The sequence below is a fragment of the Lathyrus oleraceus genome, chromosome 5 (assembly GCF_024323335.1).
Source record: "Lathyrus oleraceus cultivar Zhongwan6 chromosome 5, CAAS_Psat_ZW6_1.0, whole genome shotgun sequence".
Classification (NCBI taxonomy): Eukaryota; Viridiplantae; Streptophyta; class Magnoliopsida; order Fabales; family Fabaceae; genus Lathyrus; species Lathyrus oleraceus.
In genome coordinates, this window is record NC_066583.1 from 586117658 (window position 1) to 586143988 (window position 26331).

A 26331-nucleotide genomic window follows, 5' to 3' on the forward strand; every position below is an offset into this window, starting at 1 on the left:
GTAGCGCAATCATCCAGAAGACTTTACCTAGGAAGGAGTCCGACCCGGGCCGGGTTGTTCTACCGGTAACCATTGGAAGCACATACGTTGGGAATGGTTTGATAGATTTGGGCTCTAGTATAAATTTAATTCCCCTTTCTATTGTCAAACGATTGGGAAATGTGGAGATTAAATCAACAAGAATGACTTTACAACTAGCCGACAAGTCTACCACTTTACCATACGGAATTGCTAAAGACATGTTAGTGAAGGTGGACAAATTCTTGTTTCCGGTAGATTTCGTAATAGTGGAGATGGATGAGGACCGTGATGTGCCCCTAATTCTTGGAAGACCTTTTATGAAAACAGCTCGGATGATGATTGACGTAGATGATGGACTAATGAAGGTGAGAGTGCAAGACGAAGAGGTGACCTTTAATCTTTTTAAAGCTATGAAGCATCCACATGACAAACATGATTCATTCCGAAATGATGCAATTGAAGAAAAATACCATGATGGAAAGGCCCGTCGCAAGGAGTTTCATGTCGGACAAATGGTACTGCTTTTCAAATCAAGGTTCAAGTTATTACCGGGTAAGCTGAAGCCAAAAGGGTCAGGACCGTTCGTTGTCAAGGAAGTACGGAATTATGGAGCCATTGTAATCGAGGATCCAAAGTCACAAGAGAGTTGGACCGTAAATGGTCAAAGACTCAAAGTTTACCATGGTGGCGACATAAATCGTGATGTGGATGTCGTGTCTCTATTTAAACCGGGCTAATCAGTGGACCGTCAAGCTCAAACGACGTTAAACAAAGCGCTTGTTGGGAGGCAACCCAACGTTGTAAGTCTGTATTTTAATTTTTTTCTGCTGTGTGAGTTTTTACTGTGTTAAATTTTGAAAAAAATTGGGTTCTGGTTTTTACAGTTCGCCCCGCGAACAAAGTTCGCCCCGCGAACTGCATGACAGGACCAGTTCGCCCCGCGAACAGTAAATAATAGAACTAATTTTTTTTGAAATTTCCTTCAGTTCGCCCCGCGAACTGAAAAAAAAAAAAAAAAAAAATTGTTTTATGTCATTTTCGTTTCATTCCTATTTTCACGAACTTAGGAGATTCTTTCAACAACCTCGCTACTCCACATCCAAACCTCCAAATTTCAAAACTTCCCCTTTCCATTCCTTTTTTAAGAGGATTTTGTTGATTATGCTAAGTGGCCTGAGGGCAGGCCAAAATTTTGGGGGGGTGCAGGAGGTGGTGTAAACCATGGCGATGAGTTGAAGGAAGATTGAGGAGTTTGTTGAATTTTAGAGTGTGTCTTGATAATTGCATGAATACTTTTTGAAATTTAAGTGCGTTTTAATCAAATATTGGTTTGCCAACATTTTTGTTTAATTGTTCTTACTCATAAGTCAAGCTTTAAGCAACCGAGAAATGATCGCAAAGAAAGAAGCATAGGACACTTCGAGTGGTGATGATAAGAATTAGTGTCGGCATTTCAAGGTACACTTTATCGCTTTCTAGACTTAACATGAGTAGTTTGATGGTGTGTGCAAATTCCATGTCATAAATTAATTGAAGTATATGTCATTTTTGAATCAAAATAGGACTTAGCCAGTTGTGAGGAGACTTTCCATTGTACACTAAAAAGCGGGAAACCGAGCATTGTTTTAACTCATTCTTATCATGCTAAATCATGCATCAATCCATTTTTGTGTGAAATTTTTGAAAATGATAGAGGCATTGTTTGTGAGAAAAACCACTTGACCAAAAAGTTTGAATCAACTAACCTTGTGAGGAATAATCCTTAGTTAACCCCCTTTGAGCTTAATTTAGGATTCATTTGATTGATCATTGTAAAATCAATTGAAAATTGTGGAATAAATGAATCCTAATTTCTTTCGTATCAATTGAAACCTCAAACCGAGTTGTTTGCAAAATTTTGCCTTTTGCTTATGTCTAAGTAGGGAGCATTATTGAATAAATTTGGTTTTGGAATCTAAAGTTGGGGAGAGTAAAGTGAAAAGTTGATTAGAAACTTGGAAAAGTGAGTTTCTATGAAAGGGTAAAAATATGAAAAGAAACAAGAAAAAGAAATCACCCTTGAAACCATAGAGCATAGAAAAAATTAGAAAAAGAAAAGCAAAGGAAATGCTCATGGTTGTGTGGATTTGAAAAGAAAAAGAAAAAGAAAAAGATAGGGATCAAAGAAAGGGAAATTGTGTAGAGTGAATCTTTGGGAATGCTCCCTTAGGATAGGCAATTTGGTTGAATTGTCTTAATCATATCCTTTCTTGTAACCTAAGCCACATTACAACCTTTGAAAGACCTCTTGATTCTCATTTTTCACATGATTTGGTACTTGTTGTGATAACCGCATGATTTGAGTTGTTGTTGATTTAATTGCTTGGATGAGTGAAAGTAACCCTTCATGTTATTCATCATTATTATGATGTGTGTGTAAGTTTGATTCAATTTTGACATGTATGACTTTGAAATCCTTGAAATGATTTTTGCACTTTACCATTTCCCTTATTTATGTTTTGTCTAGAGTTGAGATAAGTGAATTGAGAAAACGCCAAACGCTTTTGAACCATTTGAATGTCCTTGATGAATTCTTGTTTAAATCTTTTGTGTCATGACTTTGGTTGTAAGGGTGGAAACTTTTGTTTAGGGACAAACAAAATGCTAAGTTGGGGAGAGTTGTTAGGGACCAATTAGTACTATTTTTATACCATTTTATTGGTCCCTTTTACCAAGTTTTGATTTAATTACACACTTTTATCTTCACTAATTTGTATAAATGCAATTAGGTTTAAATTATTTTGTTTTGAATAGTTATTTCACATTTTTTGTTAGTTGTGTAGAATTATGGATAAGCAAGACCTTGGTTTCAACATGGCATTTTGGAGGAAGCTTGCCAAACAAGGAAGCTGGGGAAGCAACAGTTCGCGCCGCGAAGGCTGCGAATCCAGCAAGCTGACCAAGGGTCAAAAGTGCTGTTGTGCAGAAAAAGTAATTGCCATTTTGATGTCTGCCTGAGAAGTGCTTTTCTGCTGGAGATGACAATGTCCAATTAGGGAAATGTCAACCTTTTTGGTAGAGACAAAATAGTTTAACCTAGGTATTGAAACATTATTCCATTCATTCACACATTGTGCTGTAGAGCTTTTGTAATAGAGAAAAACAGAGTTTTTCTTCTTAAACCTTCTGCTTTGTAACAATGGTGATGAGGAGCTAAACTCCTTTTTGTCAAGATTGGAGGTAGTAGCTATTCTCATCTGTCTATGTATTCACTTTGATTTATATATGAGATAGAGATTGTTGATGTATTGATTACTGTTTTTGCTTTAAGTTGAAAACCAGATTTGAGTAGTTGTCGAGAGAGATTACTCGAGTTTAGACATAAAACAGATTTTCAAGTAGTGAATAAGTTGTAGAGATAGATTTATTCATTACTATTCTTTGATATTGAACATTAAAGGTTGCTATATTGATAGTTAGGTGGAGAGATCGTCTAAGGATCAATATAGTAACTATCACGATATCATTTAGACATAAATGACTTTGAGAGGATATTTGAACATCATCAATAATCTTGAATCTAATTATTTATCATAGGGAATCATAGATATTTGAAATAGTGAACTCCAATCTTGCCAAGCTTTTAGATTTGACTAAACCACTTTATAGTTTTTGTTAACTTTCACTTACAAAATATTTTTCCAAACAAAACAACCCTGTTACTTTCTAAACTTATAACATTTGAATTATAGAACGGCGGTAATATTACCCAATCTCTGTGGATACGATACAAAAATATTTGCCAAAGATATACTCTTTCAACACTATGTTCTGATAATTATATTGTATGATGACGGTGTATTTATTTTTTGTAGTAGTGTAATACTTTGAAATGTATTAACCACTATAGCAAGATTGCAAAGTTGTTGTAGCCTGATAAATCATGGTTTCAAGATGTCTTGCACTTATCTGGGCTGAAGGATTTATGCAAGATTGGATATGGTTATATTAATCATGGTTTATTGTATACATTTGTGGAGCGATGACACGCAGAGACCTTTTCATTTCATCTTTCTATCGATGAGATGAAAATCAAACATGGTTCATCGTGCCTCCTACATACTCCGATCAGATGAAGATTATTAGATTGCTTTTGAATCAGTAGACCTGATGCACTGGACATGATAGTTACATATTTAAGAGTTGACTCGTGTAAAACCCAACAAGAGATAGATGACACAAAATGTTGTCATGCTAGATTTTCATTCTTTGTGAAGTTGTATGAAGACTACCTTGTTGCAGTTGTGGATGTTGTGTCTTAGGTTAGGTCTTAATTGATGATGAACTTGTTTTTTATTTGATTGGGACATATGATCGAATGATGTTAATGTAAGTTCTTTGACTCTTTGTTATTATTCAATTATTTATTAAGCTCATTTCCTATTATTTGTTACGACATTCAATTTGATTTTAATAAGTAGTGACTAATGACCATAGGGTTATTTATCTAACATACTTTAACTGTTGAGTTCGCTAATTGACTAGGGATGATATAATTAGGACTTGTGACTTACGGATTAACGCTTTATGTTGCCTAATCTGACAGGACAATTGGCTTGAGGGATCAGAGAGATAATTCCTATATCAGTAAGGTACACGCCAATGAATTAGGTGTAGTGGTAGAGTTAGTCTGTCGTGTAATTCTATAATCATTGCATGTCTGTTAACGCGTGTTTGATCAATCAAATAGAAACAAGGGATTATGATAATAAGAGTCGGCCGTCTTTATCATCATTGTTATAACAACTCCTTCTTTTGTTTTATACTAAACAAATCTAGAGAAAAAAACTTTGTTTATTATTTTTAATTACATCGCACAATGTACCTTCTTCTAAGTTCACAATCCCTGTGTAGACGAATTTATTTTTATTACTTCAATAGCAACGCTAGTACAGTTGCTAATAAATTGTCCATCAGTATCCTAAAGTGTGTGCATCTCTAAAATTGTTTTCTAAAATTCATGACAATGATGGCCCTTCGAAGGATAATGAAATCCTCACATCAACACTTAAGTATCAATTGTGGTTTAGAGTTGAAAAATTCATTTAAATTGCAACTAAAACCCAAATCTTTAGCATTAATGAATGGTTTTTGAAGGGAATAAGAAGATAAAGATCGTATTTCGATTGCCTAATTTTCAAGGGGAAGAAAATGAGATTTTCAAAGAACCCTAATTCAGTTTAACAATGGAGGTCAATGAAAAAGAACACAAAGACATGGTAAAAATGTTGATATGGATGTCACACAAGTCTTTTTTTTATGGGTAGAAAATACTAATTTGGAGTAAGGTAGTTAAATTAAATGACCAACATCAATCTTTTTTTGATCCGATAAATTAATATAAATTTGGAACTAAAGATACTTTCTATGTCTCATAATAAATGTCTTATTTGAGATTTACGTGATTCTTAAAAAAATGATTAGATGTGTTAATTTCAATGATAAAATTAATCTCATTTACTAAAATATTTTTATTTATTATAGTTAGTGAGGTAGTTGAAAAGGATTTTTTTACCCAAATACCCCTGATTTTCAAAACAAAAAAAAAACCCTGATTTCAAAAAAAAAAACAATATACCCCACTTTTTAGAGGAGGCGTCAGACCAATTGGCGCTTGCTCCTAAACTTAGAGAGGAGACGCCAATTGGATTGGCTAGAACACATGGTGTTGTCAATCCAATTGGTGCCCATGTGTTATTTTGTAGAGGAGGTGCCAATTAGTTTGGCGCCTCAGTGTAATGTGCAATTTTTTGTGTTATAAATAGAGGTGTTGTGTGAATCATTTTTCCACATCTCATTTTCATATTGCAAACATGTTTGGTGTTCATCTCCGCTATGGAAAAGTGGTTTATTCAAGAGACAAACTTCCGATGTTGATGCTCTTTTGGAACATCAGTAGTTTCGATCAATTGAAGAGGGAGCTGGTTTGTGGGTTAGATGGAAAAATACCAGAAATGGAAAAATTAGAAGTATTGAGAGACTCGATAGTATATTTGGTTAGGTGCGAGTCAAAACTGATAAGGATGCTAGGAAAATGATGTTTGGACGAGATGACATAAGTTTGATTGTCGTAATCAGTTAGGCAAGAGAAGAAAAACCAAGTCGTAATTATATGGCTTGGTACAGATCGGTTGGATTTGAGTTCATCACCGAGGATATGTACCTATATGACCCACGTCAGACAACTTACACATCAGAAGACTCAACATCTAACCCCCAACAACATTGTCAGACCAGCTACTCACAACCCCCTATCCATCAAACTTTTTGATCCATAAACACACAAACATACAACCCTAACATGCCATACACCCAACCACAATACCAAGAGCATACCCCGTATCACCACCAACAACTAGATCATCATCAAGAGACCCAACATCGCTATGCACCTAACACATCACCCTACCATAGCCGCCTTAGCCAAAACACTCAACGATCGTTTAACACCAACCTTCCCTCCTCATACCATAGCTAGGAAGCTCAAACATCTCAAAACCAAAACCTTCAACAACCATATGTCTACCAAACACCACAACAATCATTTCAACATTTCCTCGACGCATCATTCACACCAATGTCTCCCTTCAATCATCTTGGTCGCCCTCCAACAACTCAAACACAACTCAACTACTCTGAATGGGTCATGAACTCGGCTATGACGAACCCATTTGATGCATACACAAGACTACGTTGATTTGTCTGACTATCTGAGGCAATCTCCTGCAGTTAGTGGTGATGTTCTTGGGGCCTCAGATACTCAAACACCTGGGATGAATCATCAACGTGGGTTATGGCCACGAGTTCGGGTAGTTAGGGGATGTGGGACCGGAGGTCGGTTAGGTGATCCTGGTCATCAACATTAGTCTTTTTTGTGTAAACGGGTATTAATATTAATATGAATTAATCTGATTTCGACTTTGTCTATCATGTAGAATGTTTCTAAAAAAAAATTACAAAATACACACAGGTGTCAATCCAATTGGCGCCTCCCTTAAAGCTTAAATTGGCAACACAAGGAGCACTAGCCAATCCAATTGACGTCTCCTCTCTAAGTTCAAGAGCATGCGCCAATTGATCTGGCGCCTCCTCTAAAAAGTGTGGTAGATTGAGAAATTTTTTGAAATCAAGGCTATTTTGGAAATATTTTTGAAAATCAGGGGTATTTGGATAAAAAAATCGTTGAAAAGAGTGAAAGATAATAAATAGGAGCATAGTAGTGGAAAAAAATAATAAATATTGTATTGATATTTTAAAGAAACATTTATTTTGAAACATTGAAAAAAATATAAATAAGACATTTTTTATGAGACGAGGAGTGAGAGATAAAAAGTGTTTTAGTAAAAAAAATCATATAATGGCATATTAAAAGGGAGTTGTTTTAACTAATGATAACCAATCTTATTAGATACTTTTATTTCTATTAGAAAATGAAAATGTGTGTTGTGGATTGTATCATGAAAATGGAAAATAAATATCATAAATGTGATCTTTATAATTTAATAAAAATTATTTTAAAATATAATGATATAAATTATTAGTGAAACTAATTTACTATTTTTTTTTTTTTTGTTGAGTTGAAATAACTGAGTGTCTGTATCTGATTTCTATCTGGAAAAAAAAACTAAGTGTTTATTATATACAAATATTAAGTATAAATCAATAAGTAATGTGCGTATATAAGACTTATTCAAGCATTTTTTATAGAGATTAAAGGTAGTGTATTGTCGATAAAAAATAGTTTTACACAATCATTTAATAGAATAATTTTGTCATGTCATATTAATATTTTAAAATTAAATGTGTGATTTGTCGAAATATATGTTCATGATTGATGAATATATATATATATATATATATATATATATATATATATATATATATATATATATATATATATATATATATATATATATATATATATATATATATATATATATATATATATATATATATATATATATATATATATATATAAATTATTTTTGGATTGAATGATAAATAAATGTTTGTTATTATTATTTTTTTACTTTTTATAATATTATAAAAATAAAGATTATATTTAAAAAAATTATCTAACCATCTAAATCCTTCCACCAATTTTTCATTTCAACTAAATTACATAAATTTTGTATTATAAATAAAAGTAAATTTCTCAAAAAAAAATCTCTTTACTCAGATGTTTCAATTATATTCACTCAATCCTTCTCTTTTTTTTTCAAAACCTTCTAAATTTCCAAATAAAGTATATAAATTATAAAGAAAGATAGATTGCATTAGACTTCTTTTTAATTCTTGTAACATCTTAGAAAAGTTAACATGCTCAACACTTATAGCATGTTTGGATTGCTTTTACAATGTCCAAATCGCAATAAAAAGACGATGGAGTGAAATTACTTCAATTGGTTGAGTTTCCTCTAACTCTAACCTACCAAATTCTACAAATTCCAACACCATACTTCCAAGCACTACATCATTATAGTTCAGTTCACCTGAATGTCTATGACTGTTGGTTGACCAAAAACTTCACAGACATATCTACCTTATTGTTTTCACCAACTAACAGCCAACATGTTGAGTTCTATATTTTGAAAACCTTACAACTCTTCAATCACACGCTACAAATGACTCACCTACCTGCCTTTCATATTTGAGATTATGCAACCCAAAACCTTTTTTCTTTGTGCTTAACATTGCAACATTCATAGACCCTTCTACTCAAGCTTTGATCTCTCTATCTTTAGTTATGACATACACGACGCTGACTCGAGGATTTGCCGCTGTAATCTTCTTGATTGCTCTGTACTGTGGATTAGACCCTTTCAAGCACAACCCTCTCCAAGGCTTCCCGGATTTTGAGGCGCACAAAATTAACTTGCCATCATGGTCTGAGGTTCCTATGGACCAAGACAAACACAACTTGTTGCAAAAATCGGAGCTCATGTTTGTGAACCAAGTGCATGGACCGGAGAGTATTGCTTTTGATCCTCATGGTCTTGGTCCTTACACTGGTGTTGCTGATGGAAGGGTTTTGTTTTGGAATGGACTGTCTTGGACTGATTTTGCATATACCTCATCCAACAGGTCACACTTCTCTTCTGTTGTTATCTATCCATTATAGATTGAAAGATATTTTGTGGCTACTTACCTTTGCCATATTGCATGATAATATTTCTTGCACCGTATTTCTGAACACAGGTCAGAACTATGCAATCCTAAGGCATCTGCGTCACCACTTAGTTATGTTGAGACTGAGCACATCTGTGGAAGACCTTTGGGACTAAGATTTGACAAGAAAACTGGTGATTTATACATTGCAGATGCATATTTTGGGCTGATGAAGGTGGGGCCTCAAGGTGGTTTAGCAACATCTCTTGCAACAGAGGCGGAAGGAGTACCGTTGAGATTTACTAATGATGTAGACATTGATGCAGAAGGGAATGTTTATTTCACTGATAGCAGCACTACATATCAGAGAAGGTTGTTGTAATTAACCTTTTACTGGTTGATAGTTCACCTTTTGAATTTGTCATCATTTTGAATGTGGGAAGTAATAAAACAGTGCTGGGGAAGCAGGAATTATGAAAGATCTTGACTGATTTTGTTTTACTGACATATGATGTCATTCTACTCGCAGGAATTTCAATCAGCTGATATTTTCTGGTGAGAATAGTGGAAGGGTTTTGAAATACAGCCCTGTCACCGAGGAAACCACTGTTCTTGCGAGGAATTTGGGATTTCCAAATGGGATTTCCTTAAGCAAGGATGGTTCCTTCTTTGTCTTTTCAGAAGGGTTAATTGGAAGGTGAGATAAGAATCGCCTAACGCTTTTTTCGTTTAATAACAATACACTAAAGATGCAAACATGTTTTACAAAGATGTCCAACATGTTTTTTCATTGACACAAAATGTGATTATGTCATAAGATGATGAAATATGATTGAACATCAATGTAAATTTTTTTCCTATAATCAAGTTCCTTTTTTCTGTAGGCTATGCAAGTACTGGCTAAAAGGAGATAAAGCTGGAACTTCAGAAATATTGGCAATCCTACCTGGTTTTCCTGACAATGTGAGAGTCAATGAAGATGGTGACTTTTGGGTGGCTATCCATTGTAGAAGATATATGTACAGTTACATAAATGCTCTCTTCCCAAAAATGAGAAAAGCCATACTCAAGCTACCTATTCCAACACGGTTTCATTATCTGCTTCATATCGGAGGTCGGTTCCATGCAGTCGTCGTTAAATATAGCCCGGAAGGTAAACTTCTACAGATATTGGAGGACAATGAGGGAAAAGTTGTTAAGGCAGTGAGTGAAGTGGAGGAGAAGGATGGTAAACTCTGGATGGGAAGTGTTTTGATGCCTTTCGTTGCAGTTTACCATTTGACATGAAGCATCAATGTTAGATTCTCCTCCACTCAAAACCAGCTAATTGAATTCTCTGTTAAAGAAATTACAAGTTGATTTTTTACCCTTTTCCTCTATTTGATTAAGATGTCAGGAAACATAGACTAGAAAAGTAACAATGATAAGAATAAAAATATGTGTAAAATTTGGTCTGTCATTACTGGAAAACTTTTTTTAGAACAGATTAATAGAAGAAAGGGTGAACAACAGAAAAGAAATAATTGCCAAGCTAGGGATGTTGTATTACAACAAAGAATCGTTTCGTTATTGTATTTCCACTTCTTCGGGAAAATCGCTTGTTATCAGTTTGATCAAAATGGTTCAATGCCTAGTTACAGTTCGAAAAACCCTTTGAGCCCAACAGAGCGCACCTATGACATTGCAGTAGCAGTAGCAACTGAATCTCTAAAAATACATATATATGCACTAAATTGTTCGACAAGTAGACTAGAGAAAGCTTTTGCTCACTCGTCTAAGAATGAAAATCCACATGAAGGAAATAATGAAAGAGAAAACAAAAAGAACAAATCAAAAATGTGGGAAAATCACACCCATAGTAGCTATTATCTCCAGCAAGATTTGCATATTTGACTTATTAAGATCTTTGAGATTTTCATCAATCTGTGCATCTGCATCAAAGCATGTGTTAGCAGTGAGTAAATTACCATAAGGAAGGAAATAAAGCTAACAACTGAGCATAATTAATTACAATTAGGCAAATGGTAAAACCAGAAACAGATGAGTTTTCATGCACAAACACAACGATACTTGGCAATTGTTTGTTACCTTGTTTTAATTAACGTTGCTAGCCAAAAAAACAAAAACTACGGCTTTTTCATTGAAGACAAGAGGCGAATCTAGAATGTTGTCCAAAGGTTCCAAGCATCCAGCATGCTGTTTCCAGCAATTTCCCTACAAGAAACATTCATTTAATCAGTCACAAACTATAACAGATTGATCTATATTTTGATACAAAAATGTAGCATTGGTACTCAATTTTCAGGACCAATATTGAACCTTCAATGAAGTAAAAGAAGTAGCAAATAGCAACGAACCTCTTCTGTGTTTGACAAGGACTTTATCGGGTTGACCCGTCTTTGAAACGGGTTTAACCTGCTCCATTACCTCCTCCTTCTCTTCAATGGGAAACAAAACCCCATCAATCCCCTGAACAGAGATTCTCCCATCGGTATAAATATCCGGGTCAAACAAATAACCCGCCACGCCACCATGTCCAAATTTAACAGACCCATCAGCTTCCTCCGCCACAACCTTATGCGGCAACCGTAACGTATCATATCGAACTTTCCCGAACCTTCTAACAGCATTATACATACTCTCCTCCGTTTGATACTCCGGGATAATATGGTAATACATTATCTCTTCAGGTGAACCCGGTTCACTTAACTGCTCCGTTGTTAACTTCGCCATCGCCTCGTCGTTTGGAGCCAAAACCGTTAACACGTAACCCTCCGAAACTAAACGGCTCATTTCAGTTGCTAACGACGTTAGATTTACAAGAATATCAGCCATTTCGTTGTAACCACCGTAATGGAGTAACGTTTTGATGAAATCCTTAACCTGTGCCTCGCCGTTGAAGTGGTGGTGTGGGCCACCTGGTCCCGGCGCTGGCGCCGGAGCTAGGGATGGTCCTGGAGCCATTGCCTCGTAGATCGAAAGTGTCGGTGGCGAACCTGTTTTTTCCGGTGGGGGAGATTTTTTCAACCGGTGGTTTCTCGTGTCGATTTCTGGTGATCCTTCCGGTTTTACGGCGGTGATGGAACGGAGACTACGGCGGTTGTTGAAATCGTCTTCCACGGAGCGTGGGATAAGAAGACGCTGGATCCCGTGGATGATGCCGTCGGGTCGGGTTATGAAATTCGGGTGAGTGACTTTGATTTGGTCGACAGTCCATTCGCCGGTAGTGATATTGGTAGCGAGGTGAAGATTGTGATTGGAGAGAGTCTTGTGCTCGTGTTGGTGTCGGGTCGACCCGGTTTGTTGTTGGGTTTCGATTCGGGTTGGGATGACGTGGAACAATAAGAGAGTTTGGAGGGAATGGATATTACCGGGTTCGAGAAGAAACTGTTTGAAATCGGAATCGAGATTACGTTCAAGAGCTTCATTGTTTGGTGCGAAAATCGTAATATTGTGGGTTGCGACGGTGTTTTCTAGTGTTTGTAATAACATAGCTTTTTCAATGAGTTCAGCGAGTTCAGTGTAATGTGAGTCAAGAAGTGCTACTAGAACTGAGTTGGAGTTGATTTGACTCGTTGGTGAAGAAGAAGATGAGAAAATTGAGAGAAAGAAAAGAACAAGAAGAAGAACGCCATGGATGCGGCAATGAAAATACATGGCGAATTGGAAGAGAGAGAATGTGGTTGAATGGAATCAAGAATTTGCTTGACTAAAGAAGACAGCAAAAATAATTGCTTTGCTGGTGGTGTGTGATGTTTTGTGTCCAGTGGTTTTCTTTTCTTCATGTGACTATGTTGGGTTTTGTTTGAGTTGTTTGGTGGGTAAATTAAGACAATAGCAATGAAATTTTAAAGGATTTTTTAACTATAGTGTAAAAAAAATATCTTTTTAACTACAGTATTAGGATTTTATAAGGGTAATGGAGAGGATGTGGAGTTATATTTTAGCGGCTAATTAATTAACTAGTTTGAGTTGATTTTGTCGGTTGTATTGTATTGTATTAACAACAGTGTTGATTTTGTTGGATTGTAGTGAAAAGGGAAGTATTGGACCTGGTGGAGATGGGTCCAATAGCCAGCTGCTACTGAGAGTGGGAGGACAGACATTAATTCTCAAGTCTAAACTGTGGTTGAAATTCTAGCTAAGTGAAATCCCTTTTAATGAGCCAGCTTGCTACCAATAGAAATAGTATTTGGTTATTGCAATCGATTACAATTACGAGTGGCAAAATGGCTCGGTTCCGCCCGTTTAATCCACTTTTTTGGCGGATTGAGACAAAGTTTTTGGTTCGGTATCTTAAGTTGATCATCCCGTTTAATCCATTTTTAAAACGAGTCGATAGCGTGGTGGGATGGGTTTTGTCCGAGGACTTTTTTATTAAAATAAAATTACTTAGAATTAAAACAATATTACTGTAATATGTTGTATACCTATTTTTAAAATATCATTTCTTCAAACTCTAATATTAATTTTGGACATAATCACAAACACCTTATTTTTAAGACATTAATAGTCTATGTTTCGTTCTTCATCTTCACTCATAGTAATAAAATCTTTATTGCAAAACATAAAGAATACATTGATAAAGCTACTGATTTTGATGTTATTGATCTTGATAACTATTAAATAATAGATGAGGATGAGGAGAGAGATGATGGAAGGTTTCACCTAATGGCTACAATATCAACCGAAGTTTCATATGTTCACGACATAGATGATGATTGATGAAGTGTTTGTCATGGAGTCTTTAAGATTGTTTTTTCATTTTTGGTTCTTTGTTGTCTTTGTTTAGTTTGTGCTAGTTTGTTTTGTTGACTTGTGTCCTTAGATGTCATTAATTAGGTTGTGCATGTTGATTTTTTGAACCAAATGAATTATTTTGGAGTTTTAGTGTGTTTGTTTTAAATTTTTGGTATTATAGTTACGTTGTATTGTTTATGTTGAAGAATATGACATTTACATTAATACTTCGTTAAAGTTTTATTATGTGTTGTTAAAATTTGTCGGTCTTTTTGGTAATGATTAAAAAATTTGTAAATTATTAAATCAAATTATTAGAAAAAATGGCGGGTCAGCCCGCCAACCTGTTGTTGACCTGGGATTTTCTGTCTAAGAGAAAAATCAAGTCAATGTTTGCATATGGTGAAACGCTAAGTATAACAAATGATAAACATGGTTCAACAATGATGGCATGTTAACCAGATGCTCTCAACTAACATCTTAAGATGTTAGTTTGGAAAATCTCAAGGAGATATCTTGAGAAATGAGTTGAAAGAGTCTCGGGCGTAGACTTAAGAGGCTATTTGACACCATGTTAAGAGAAGACTCTACCACAGACTTTGGATACTGAGTGCATAAAGTTAGAGAACGTGGGATAATGGCTTCAACAGTTTTCAAAGCCATAACAATGTGGCAAAACATGGAGTGGGGAATTACATGCATTCAAGTGACGTGTCAGTATTTATAGCATTAGAATCATGTGTTGTAACAAAGGGTTCACAAGTTTTCACATAAAATTCTTTATAAAAATGGAGTACCCAAGGTAGAGAGAGAAATAGTTTGTGAGGAATTATATAAGTTTGCATCCCTCTTTATTTATGTACTTTTATGTTTCCTTAATTGAAACATATTTACTTTCTTGTCATTTACTGCATTCTCATTTAATGTTGTTTATTTCAAGTTCCTCTTACTTCAATTTAAACGTCGTTTTCTTTGAAGTCTACTTACGCACTATTTACAATCAGACAATTTTAGTTACGTCTTACATGTACGTCATTGTAACATTTTTCGGACAAAACTGATCCTGAGATTCTTCGAGTTAATCTCAAAGACTTTCAAACTCGTGATTGTTCTCTAAAAATATCTGCTGACAAATTGGTACGCTCAGTGGTACTCACGTGTTTTTGTGAAGAAAAAAAATTCTTCAAATATGTTTTTCTGGAAATTCGTTTTTATTTGTAAAAATCATCGTAGTGTTTAGTCTGTTTTTACAGTTTTCAATATCTATTAACGTATGTGTTTGAGAAGTAAGAAATATGTTAATGCATGTGGTCACACTCATCTAAAGAGTGGCAATATTTAAGTACCAATGGCTAACCCAAATAACACGTCTCAAGGTCGAAATGATACTCCAGACTCAGAACCACAAGTTACCACAACTGTTAATACGACAGGGTCGATGAATGCATCATCAGTGACACCGGGAATTTTGAAATAACTCGCCACGTCTAAGAATTGCCTTAAGTGCAAGTGAGGGTCTTCGTGTGTAGACCTGAATATTGACCAGTAGATTACAGCATTTGAAACATCATAGGCTTGAACTCAAACTGTGGTGCATCAATTTCTGGTCGTATAATCCTAGTTTTCATGCGTTGGGATCAAAGAATGCATAGTCTCTGATATTTCTTGCTTTGTCATTGGTAATGCCAATAACGCCAGTCTCTGCCATGATAGCGTATGTCTCTACTTACTCTTGCTTTGATCCTTCTTCTAACTATAACTCCTCTTCTAGTTATATCTCATGAACATCAACCACAATAAAGGAAGGGGAGCTTCCAGGCAAGTCTCCAGTAAGTTGAGATCTCCTAGTACTCTGAGAGTTATTTTAGGTTCAGGATCTCCTCTATAGACTGGTTGCAACAACCTACATATACAATAGTTAAGCACCTGTCACGACACCAGAGTACAGAAATACGTTAAAGGCTCAAATACTTAAGTAATAAAAAATAATAGTAATTAATACAAAATCAAAAATGTAACTTGGCGCTCCCCGACAACGGCGCCAAAAACTTGTTGCTTGAAAATGTGTCACATGCAAGTATACATGTATGTTTTAAAAGTAGCAAGTGATAAAAAGTAAGGATATCATACCCATAGGGAGTGAATATTACTTAGGTTGATTTTGTACTATCTATCTTCTGATTTTAAGTATGAGCAATGATAAAAATAATAGATGAATGTCACAAGTTCAAGCGTTCCTTTCTAAACCAAATCTAAAGAGTGCAAAGTATGAGTGAAATTATATCAGAGAGTGCATGTTGAGCTAGGGTCCATTAATGTTAATAATGTGATAATGTGTTAATGATGTGTCGTTCCATGAAAGGTCAGAGTGATCAATAGGTGTATTTCTACAACATCAAAACATGCACTACTAGGGCAAGTAAACAAATCTCTAAGTCACATTTATAACCCTAAAATACGTTATATTCTGAAATCCCTCATAGTTGTAGTTCATTATCTCTAAGTGAACTAATCAAGTGAATTTCCTATTTTTTCAACTATTTTTATTATGAAATTCACTTGTTGTTGAATCTCTCACAACAACAAGTTGTTATCTTTTTCTAAGTTGATCACTCAAAGAAACAGATTTGTAAACAAATTAACACATAATAAAACAAGACATTAAACTACACATAACTTAACATAAAAGCATTATAACATTAACTTCCCATTGCTCACCATACAAAAGGTTTAGCTTATATTAAACTGAGTACAAACTACATATATGGTTCTCATAAGATACATTCTTAAGCAAATACTGAAGAACAAATGTAAACCTAAAAGTGACTTTAAGACTCCTTGAGAGAATATTCAGCAAGGGATGACTCCAATCACTCCACATCTCAGCAGCTGATACAGGAAATGGTGAGAAGAAGAACTCTTATTTTTCTCCACTGAACTCACACTCTTGTATTTTATATTGTATCTTTTGAATTCGTGAACTCTTTTTTCAATTACCAGCAGGATCTATTTATAATCCTTCACTAGAGCTTCTTGTGATGTCTTAGATCATGGGTCAAAAATAAGAAAATCGCATCAAACCTAATGATCAAATCAATGAGGTCCTCTTTGATTTTATCCGCATATTCAAATGAATTTCCTTCAGTCCAAGCACATTTCCCCTAATATTTTGTTCATATCAAAATTTTCCCTAGGACTCAGCTGCTTCCTTCACATTATCTTTTGGTTAAAGTTCATCTTTTTACTTTAACAAGCGCTCTCAAGTGTTGTCTAGCACAGTCTTATCTTAGCTCATCAGACATGACCTAAATTTAAGCAACAAAAATATTAGACCAACAAAAGGGAGCACTTATTGTGCTCCAAATTAATTGTTATAAAATGACTAAAATAAATTGAAAGTAACAACTTAAAAACAATAAAACTAACCGTAATGTAGAACCAAGGTATGCAACTGTTGACGACGGTTATGACCACTAAGGAACTCTTGCATTCACTCCATGTTCTATCTTAAAATTTTCACTAGTGTGTTTAAGTGTCACCCACGATCCTATCTATTTGCAATCCATGTTGAATTGTAACTGCTCTTAACTTCTTCACGAACCTTCGACGGTAACTGCTCCCACTTCCTGTTGATGTTGTCTATCAAGGACTCTGGACTTGTAATTTACCGAGTTTCCACCTTACGTGTCTCAGCCAACTGATCTTCTTGATGAAATAAAAACTTTTGTGAATTGTCCTTTTTGAAATTCCGGACATGTTTCCCATCAACCCAAATCTTGGGGATATATCCCTGAGAGTCCTCCAAACCATATATTCATGTGTCTACGACTCGATTGATCCCTCGTTATTGGTTTATCGTCGCTTCAACTTAATACTCTTTAAAACACTTCATTAATTTTTTCTCACAGCAAATATTTTTTATTGGCATTCTTTGTTGATATTCTGCTAGTTGAAAAATCCAAGTGTAACATACTATGATTAAATTTATTTCGAAAATATATTTTCAAAATAAATTTGATCATAAAACTAAAACGTAATTCAAAAACAAATTAATTGTATATGTATGAGGTGCATCCGAAAATGCATTTTAGAAATTGATGGACATTTTCAAAATTTCATAGAATTCTTTTTGATCTCGTATGGTGGGATAAGAAATTCCCCTAGTAAGTTGACCCACCTTGCTTTTTCATGGGTTCAAGCAAGGGCGAGCTGGCTCGCTTAGCCATTCCTACCAAAAAAAATTGTACCTTGAATATATCCAGCATCATTCCTCCTTCATATTATACGGCAAATTGTAAATATCCACATGATTTCAATTAAAATAAGTAAATTAGGTGTTCCTCACTGCAGGCAAAGTGTATAGCCTAATTCCTCAGGTTGATTCTTATAACTGGCAATAAAACTCCCTCCAAAATTAAATTTCAAACATGCGAGACTACTAACAAAAAAATGGATTATAATTTGTATAACCCTGTTGGGATTTCAAATGGGAGTTTTAATGGTCAGATCTGATTTCCAGCCTCTTCAGTGCTGTCATCAGTGATTTAAAGGCACGTTATTGATAGTATTTCACAGTCAAACACAATTATGGCCCAGGTGATTTATGCTTAAAAACACTAATTGATAGGTACAAGAGACATTGTTTTATGCACATTATTGATAGTCTTTCACAGTCAAACACAATTATGGCCCAGGTGATGTATGCTTAAAAACACTGATAGATAGGTACAAGAGACAGTGTTTTATGTGAAGATTATCTCAGGAATATCTATATAATTTATAAATAAGTTTACAAGGTGAGCTGAATATACACAATCACATTTAGGTTCCCGAGTAACAAACAAATGAGACCACCACTATCTTTGTTTTAAGTTCTTTATTTCCAATATGACAATTGTCGGTCATCTTTTGCAGGTCAAAGGATTATCAATCCGCGACATCCACAAAACTTCACATCCAGTAATGGGCAACTCTATTCCTACCTGATATGATAGAATAATCCATCAGCACAGTAATGGCATAATTAGAATTAGAATTAATGCAATTGAGACAAACAAAGAGCTTCCAAATCTAGGGATGTAGATTATATAAATAACTAAGATTTCACTTTGAAAAGAAAACGTCCTATAGTCCATTACGCAACAAAAACCAAGTCAAGTTTCCTGCTGAAAATACTTGAGTATTTTATTCAACAGCAACAGAAAATCAAGAGAGCCTACATGTTCCAAGGTTCATACAGACAATGGATAAAATAGAAAAAGGCCAACAAAGAAAAATCACAATACCTACAAAAGAAAAGGGGAAATCATTGGATGATAAAAAGAAATTGTTCCGATGAATGAATAACCAGAACATGTACAATTTTCAGTTTACATTACTAAAACAATCAGTTTGGTTAAGACATACCTTTAAGACAAAACAGATCTGAGTTCAAGCAATTCCTTCTATATGCTTAATTTGAACTAGAACCTGCAGTGCAAGATGTTTTTATGTCATTGTCTCTTAAAAGACTGTCCCTTTCACTGTCAGCTAAATGCTGATCATTTGATCCCTGAATTGAACCGTCCTCTAAATTACTTGGAGCAGAATTGCCATTGCTTCTATCATTCTCTCTAGTCTCCAACCGTTCCATCATGTGTGACACAGATGCAATCCCTGCATTAACTTCTCGCTTAACTTCAGATCCAAGGTCAGACATAGGGCTGTTTCGAGAGAACCACCTCTCCTTCCACCCTCTTGTGCTCTTCGAAATGGACTCTTTGTATCTAAAGACAGGAAAAATTGGAGTTCAAGTTACAATTAGAGAACTGAAATATAAAGACTAGTAACTTCATCCAGTACCTTGTTGACACAGCATTAAGTTTAGATTTCAGAGATTCTGAAAATGACTGGAGTTCTGATGGTCCTGCTCTGTCTTGGCTGCTTGGAGAAGACTGACTAGGAGATCTCCTGTTTAAAATATAAAGACAGGATAAGAACATCAACAACTTGAAAACTAGGCGACTATCAACTTATAGAAAATTTAAAAAAAATCCTTAAATCCAAAACGGAGAATCATTGCCTGTTATATGATAATCCTTGATTGTCGGTAGCAGGAGCAGTAGACCCAGATCCTGAAGCAGAAACCTGGTCAGTTTGAACTGGAGGAATCAAAGTGAGCTGTGGTGTGTCTTCTCCAGTCGCATGAGTTGGTTCACCATCCCCTCTCTGAGATGGAGAGGAAGAAGCAGGAGCCATAGGAGGTGAATTGGGATGAGCTGAAAATACCAAATACTGTGGGCGACCTTGAGCTGATGACCTATTTCTCTGGCCTTCCCTTCTAGCAATATGGCGTGCTCGCCCCATTGCTGCTGCAGCAGCCAAGTGTTGGATTATACGCTCTTCAAGATCAGCATCATTTGCTCCAACTGGCAACTGTACAAGAATACAATATTACACAATGCATGATAACAGTAGAAATATACTTCCAAAATAGCACAAGTAGAGACTACTAACATGTTGTAACTCAAAATCCCCCAGTGTTGGATGATGAAATATTGTGGCATTTCTAGACGGATTTAACCTAAAGTTCCTCTCCCTCTCAACTCCCTCGAGCAATTCCTGGCTGTAAAGTGCAGAGACAGACCAAAAGTATATAAATGGATAAAGAAAAGCAATAACGCCAGAAGCCAAATAATAGAATAAAGTATATAAAGGTCAGTGACACAATTACAAACCTCGTGGGATCCTTGAGACTGATAGATTGCCAACACATAGGACACTGGGAGCTCCTCTGACACCTGCAAAATAAAAGTAAGACTTCATGACAGAGTCATACCCCTTCAAGAATATCCAATTTGCCAAATTCTCCACAAAAAAAACAATGATCCAAAATATTTCAGTCAATATGGTATAAAAATAAATTGATGGTAATTTGGACATCCAATTTTTCTTTTTCTATAACACAAAGGATAACTATTAAAGTATGCAAGACCAAAAAGCATGTGAAAGTATGAATATCCCAATGCCTTTATTTTGAAAAGCATTTCACTTAGACCAGCAATTAATAGAATCAAACCAAATTAGAAGAGCAAGATTCCATGGAACAGGGCCCAATATATAAAGTAACAAATGTATAATCATTGAAATTTTGATTCTGGAATGCTACTGTTAAGTTCCTGCATGTAAACTTTTGAAAGTCAAGTCCCTACTGGTCTGTTTGTCATAGGGTTTGATGGGCATGACACTAGATGATTTTGACAGCCTTGAATAACAAGAGACCCAAGGCAGCTAACAGTACCTAAAGACAATGATAATACATTGAATTCAAGGACAATACAGATTAGAACAACTTGTCATAATCTATTGACATAAGCCTGAGAACCATTGAAATTGGTACACTAAAGCTTCAGGTGTTAGTATGCATCTTCATATCTGTGTGTTATGATTTACTAAAATCAAGGCCACAAATGTTCACTTTTAAGTCTAACTTCCAAGAAGTCATTCTCGTGTACTACATTCTTGGTAGTAGTTACTAATATCCAATTTCAAATTGGGTGTCAGCCTATCTTGAGGTACACTCTACATTACAAGGTCAGTTTTCCTTCAAACCCAGAAGTCGGAAATAAATAAAAAATTATAAATAACTGAGCCTTTTTTTTTATGTGTCTCTGAGGTATACTGGAAAAGATAAAACCATATAAAATTGCACCAACTCAATAGATTTATCAGACAAATTCAAAAGGCAATACCATTCCAGAATACATTGAAGATGAAACTCGTGCTTGCAACTCGTCACCTAAAGGTAAAATAACAGCAAAATGTTACAATAGACTAACACAGCAACACTACAGTAATCACTGATCAGTGATCACTACTACCAACCACAAGACCCAGCAAAACTAACAAAATCTAAAGAACCATACCGTAGAAGGATCACTGTCAGAGAAGGATTCAAGGCATATACTGCAAGAATCATCACAAGCATCCTGAATTCCACCTTCCACAAAAGCAGCAGCAGAAGTCAAATGCGCCTCAGACTTTGTTTCATTCTCTTCCAACACAGGAACCTACAACGAAAAATTAACCAATCAAACTCCACACCGACCTCGGAAAATCAAACAACTCTTAATTCCAAAAAAGAAAATCAAAATCGAATAACAACAAATCACAATTCATCAGAGGAAAACACACAAAATAATCTGAGATAAAATGAATCGGATCAAAGAAAGAATCAGTGCGGAAGATTAGTCGGTGTTACCTCATCCATGGAGAATATCGGAAAATTGAGATGCGAATAGAGAAAACCCTAGCGAGTGCGAAAGAGGGAAAAGGGGCTTTTGTTTGGTGCGGTGATGGAGTGTGTGGGTGTTGTAGTTGTTGTTAATCTTTTCTTTTTCTTTTTTTCTTTTCTTTTTCTTTACCTTTATTTTAGTTTCATTATATTAATTTTTACTCTTTGATTAATTATGCATTTTTGGAAGAAACAAACAACGGAGTCAGCTACCATTACTTTGGCTGGGTCTTGGTCTATGACTAAATATGATTGTGACACGTGGCATTATGATGGAATATCTTTGACGAGTCTTTCATCTTACGCGCATTTCTATACTGAGATTGGTTGTCCCATCGTGATGTCACGGAACCCACGCATTTACGGTGTTCACCGCCACTTTCATTTCGACATTGGTATTCTATCAATTTGACTAAAAGGGATGAGATGGTAGACTTTGTCAAGTTTATTACTCCAGACATGAATAATTGATCCACCGTTGAATGTAGAATGTACATTTGGTGGTCACGATCAGGTGGGTCCTTTGTTCCTGCCTAGAGGCTCCTCTTGGAAGCTCGTGTTTAGGGTTTTGAGTATTTCACACGACTATGAAAAAAAGTATGAGATATAGTATTATATATTTATAATTAAATTATATTCGAATGCATATTAAGAGTGTTTCATTTCTTTCATAAAAAGTATTTTATTTATATTCTTTTTTTTTAATATAATATTTATTATTATTTTTCCTATACTCATATTTAAGTAACATTTACTTTATTCAACTTCTTTATTAGAAATTTTTACTTAAATATTTCATTTTTTCAAAATAAATCACAAAATAATTAAGTTTTTAAAAATAATTTAAACTACCACAGTTTCAAAATATATATATAAGGCATAGGTGTCAGACCAATTGGCACATACCCTTAAAATTTAAGTGGGGGCATCAATTGGATTGGCTACAGCACATGGTGTTGCCAATCCAATTGCCGCTCATGTGTTATTTGGAAGAGGAGGCGCCAATTGGTTTGGCGCCTTAGTGTAATGTGAATTTTTTTTATTATAAATAGATGTGTTGTATGATTCATTTTTCCACATCTCATTTCATCATATTGCAAACATGTCTGGTGTTCGTCGTCGCCATGGAAAAGTGATTTATTTGAGAGACAAGTCTCCGATGTTGATGCTCTTTTGGAACTTTTGTAGTTTCAATCAACTGAAGAGGGAGATGGTTCGTTGGCTAGATGGAAAAATATTATAAGGGGGAAAAATAAAAGTATTGAGAGACTCGATAGTATATTTGGTTGGGTGTGAGTCAAAACTGATAATGATATTATGGAAATGATGTTTGGACGAGATGACATCAGTTTGATTATTGTAATCAGTTAACAAGATTATGTTTTAAGTTTGTTTATGTTGTAGTGATGTTTGTTGTTAACCTTGTTGTAACAAAAAGATAATGATATATAAAAATCCAAGGTTACAAAAATTGAAAGGACATACTAAATTATGATGCATATGTTGCTCCTAGATTGGACATTTGTTCTTATTTTTTCCTAGTTGACGACATATACTACATAATCTTATCATTTTATCAATCGTATCCATTTCTATTCTAATACGCGTGTTGTTTGGTCGTCCTTTTTTCTTTCTTCGCATCTCATCGTTGTGCCAAACTATGTCACCTTCATATGGAGGTCAGTATTCCTCCATTGATAGCACTGAGAAGCTTTGTTATACACATTCATGACGGTAATGGCCTTGTAAACATTAGATAGATGGTTGTAAGCGTCCTGGCGAGTATGTGCGCATGCCTAGGGGTGGCAAAACGGGCCCGGCCCGCGGGCCATGTCCGTTTTACCCGTCATTTTTGGCGGGTCGGGCCAAGGATTTAGGCCCTCACCCTCAAATGTGTCCGCCCCGCTCCGCCCCGTTTTTTACGCGGGCTTTTGCGGGCACGTGTATTTACATAAATTTTTGTATTTTTAGGCTTAAAGAGTTCAGTGCCCGCGGGCTTTCCCCACCCTCACTTTTTTGCGGGACGGGTCTAAGTTTTAGGGCCACATCCTCAACTATGACCGCCCTGTCCCGCCCCATTTTTTTGCGGGCTTTTGCGGGGCGGGCCTAAACGGGGTGGACATGTCCGTTTGCCACCCCTACGCATGCCGCAATGACAGGGAGCAAGGAATACGGAAGACCTCAAAACTTTCCACAATCGCACCAACTTCTGTTTAGTTTGACATCATAGGATAAATTTGGCTTCCCCTCATTGTGGTCCATTATTTCATGTAGACTTAAATTTTGTCTATGACGGTCAAAGACTGTAACCGCGTGTGTACTAACTTTGATATTTTCCTCTTCCATCATTTTCATACAACATTCATTGAATATTTGACCTGACATTAACATTGCACTCCATCTTTCACCTCTGGTTGCGAAGGTAGAAGCCAACCTAAAATAGGTTATTCTGACCAAAACGGTTATTGGTAGATTTCTAATACCTTTGAATACGCCGTTCATGCATTCCACAAGGTTTGCTGTCATGTGGCTCCATCGACAGACTCTGTCAAATGCCCTTGTCCACTACTCTAATGGTATGTTATCCACCCATCTTCATGCATCTGTATTAGACAATCTAATTTCATCACGGTAATGTTGAAATGACTGATGAGTTAGAGCATACCTTGTATTCGCCACTTTTTTGCGAAGATTCTTATCTTTGATTGCACACATGAAGTTTTATGCAATATGTCTAGTGCAATAGACATGGGTAGAGGAGGATCACGCCATCCTTTATCATGGTTATTTTAAGCATTCTCAATGGAAGCATGTCTATCTTAAATCAAATAGAGATTCGCTTGTGGAGCGACATGTGTTCTGAGATGTCGAAGGAAGAAACCCTAACCACCAACGGTTTCACCTTCAACCAGAGAAAAGGCAATGGGAAAGACATTATTATTGTCTTGTGCAACAACCATAAGCAAAGTACCTTTGTATTTTCCGTATAACCATGTTCCATCAATTTGAATAATAGGTTTGCCAAATGCAAAACCTTTGATGCACGGTTCAAACGCCCAAAAGAGGCGGTGAAAGATTCTATTTCCAGCAACATAGGTTCCGTCTGGCGTAAATGCTGACAATGTCTCCATAATTGCAACAGTTCCTGATACGTATATTTGTAGGGCCCATAAAAACCGTGGCAATTCTTTGTATGAATCCTCCCAGTTGTCGAATACTCGTTCAACAACCTTTGTTCTTGCAATCCACGCTTCCTTGTAAGATGGAGTATAATTATATTTTGTGACGATTTGAGATATTATTATACTCACTGTCACTTATGGGTCTTTTTAACAATCGGCAAAATGTCTTGACATATCTATGCAGCGCTTAATTTACGGTGATCTTGTTCAAAATTAGTTGCAATGCAACTGTGAGGTGGGCCTATAGAAGTTATCTCCAATAGGCGCTTCTCTTTTTGTGAGAAGCATCCAACCGAAACTTGCAAAGGATGTTACGACATTCGATGGCATACCTTCTCGAATCAGTGCAATTCACGGTGAAATCATCAGAGTTATTCATGTGAAATTTTTTGATAGCTCGCACACATTCTTCTTTAGTGCGGAACATGTCTCCCACTTTTAACTCATCCTCTGATCGTGGATACGGGTTATAAAAAACATTGTTGAATGTTTCATCGTCATGCAAATCCATGTTTGTCATATGTTGAGGCGGATTATATACATGACTTTGAGGTAATGGCGTTGGATGATCGTCATCTTCAATGTTGTTGTTCAACATATGATCAACTTGTGTCTCGGTCTCTTCTTCTTCTTCATCAACAACGTTGACTTCTGCTTCTACTTCTGGGTCGGCTTCATCTGAGTTTTCTGAATCAAATTCATCAGATTCAACTTAATTAGTTATCTGAGATTGCTGAGATGGTATACTTGGTTGAAGAGTAATATATAACTCAATAGATTTGCAACCATAATGTTCGTCACTAACAAACATATATTCAACATCTTCATCGTCCTGTACCTTTAGAGGGAAAATTTTGCATTGACTGTTCTCGAAAAAAATTGGATTTTGATACGTGATTTATGATACAAGACCAGATCCTATGCAAGATTCAATTCGTTTTTTCAAATGCAAGAAATCTGAATTTCTCT

General features: G+C 35.6%; 3 protein-coding genes across 3 annotated transcripts; 1 reads left to right on the forward strand and 2 right to left on the reverse strand.

Moving 5' to 3' along the window:
• Nucleotides 1-8469: 8469 nt before the first annotated feature.
• LOC127086703 (protein STRICTOSIDINE SYNTHASE-LIKE 3) lies at nt 8470-10627 on the forward strand. The gene is made up of 4 exons (XM_051027498.1): nt 8470-9144; nt 9259-9540; nt 9698-9865; nt 10053-10627. Exons 1-4 carry the CDS (start codon nt 8807-8809, stop codon nt 10453-10455), a joined length of 1191 nt encoding a protein of 396 aa, XP_050883455.1. The 5' UTR covers nt 8470-8806; the 3' UTR covers nt 10456-10627.
• Nucleotides 10628-10688: 61 nt separating this feature from the next.
• On the reverse strand, nt 10689-12996 carry LOC127086701 (fasciclin-like arabinogalactan protein 15). The gene is made up of 3 exons (XM_051027497.1): nt 11526-12996; nt 11257-11382; nt 10689-11099 (listed from the first exon to the last, which is right to left on the reverse strand). Exons 1-2 carry the CDS (start codon nt 12823-12825, stop codon nt 11306-11308), a joined length of 1377 nt encoding a protein of 458 aa, XP_050883454.1. The 5' UTR covers nt 12826-12996; the 3' UTR covers nt 10689-11099; nt 11257-11305.
• A 5612-nt stretch (nt 12997-18608) lies between these two features.
• LOC127086704 (E3 ubiquitin-protein ligase RHF2A) lies at nt 18609-22325 on the reverse strand. The gene is made up of 9 exons (XM_051027499.1): nt 22148-22325; nt 21813-21956; nt 21639-21685; nt 20625-20687; nt 20404-20512; nt 19970-20322; nt 19750-19857; nt 19315-19673; nt 18609-18890 (listed from the first exon to the last, which is right to left on the reverse strand). Exons 1-8 carry the CDS (start codon nt 22154-22156, stop codon nt 19361-19363), a joined length of 1146 nt encoding a protein of 381 aa, XP_050883456.1. The 5' UTR covers nt 22157-22325; the 3' UTR covers nt 18609-18890; nt 19315-19360.
• Between the last annotated feature and the right edge of the window lie 4006 nt (nt 22326-26331).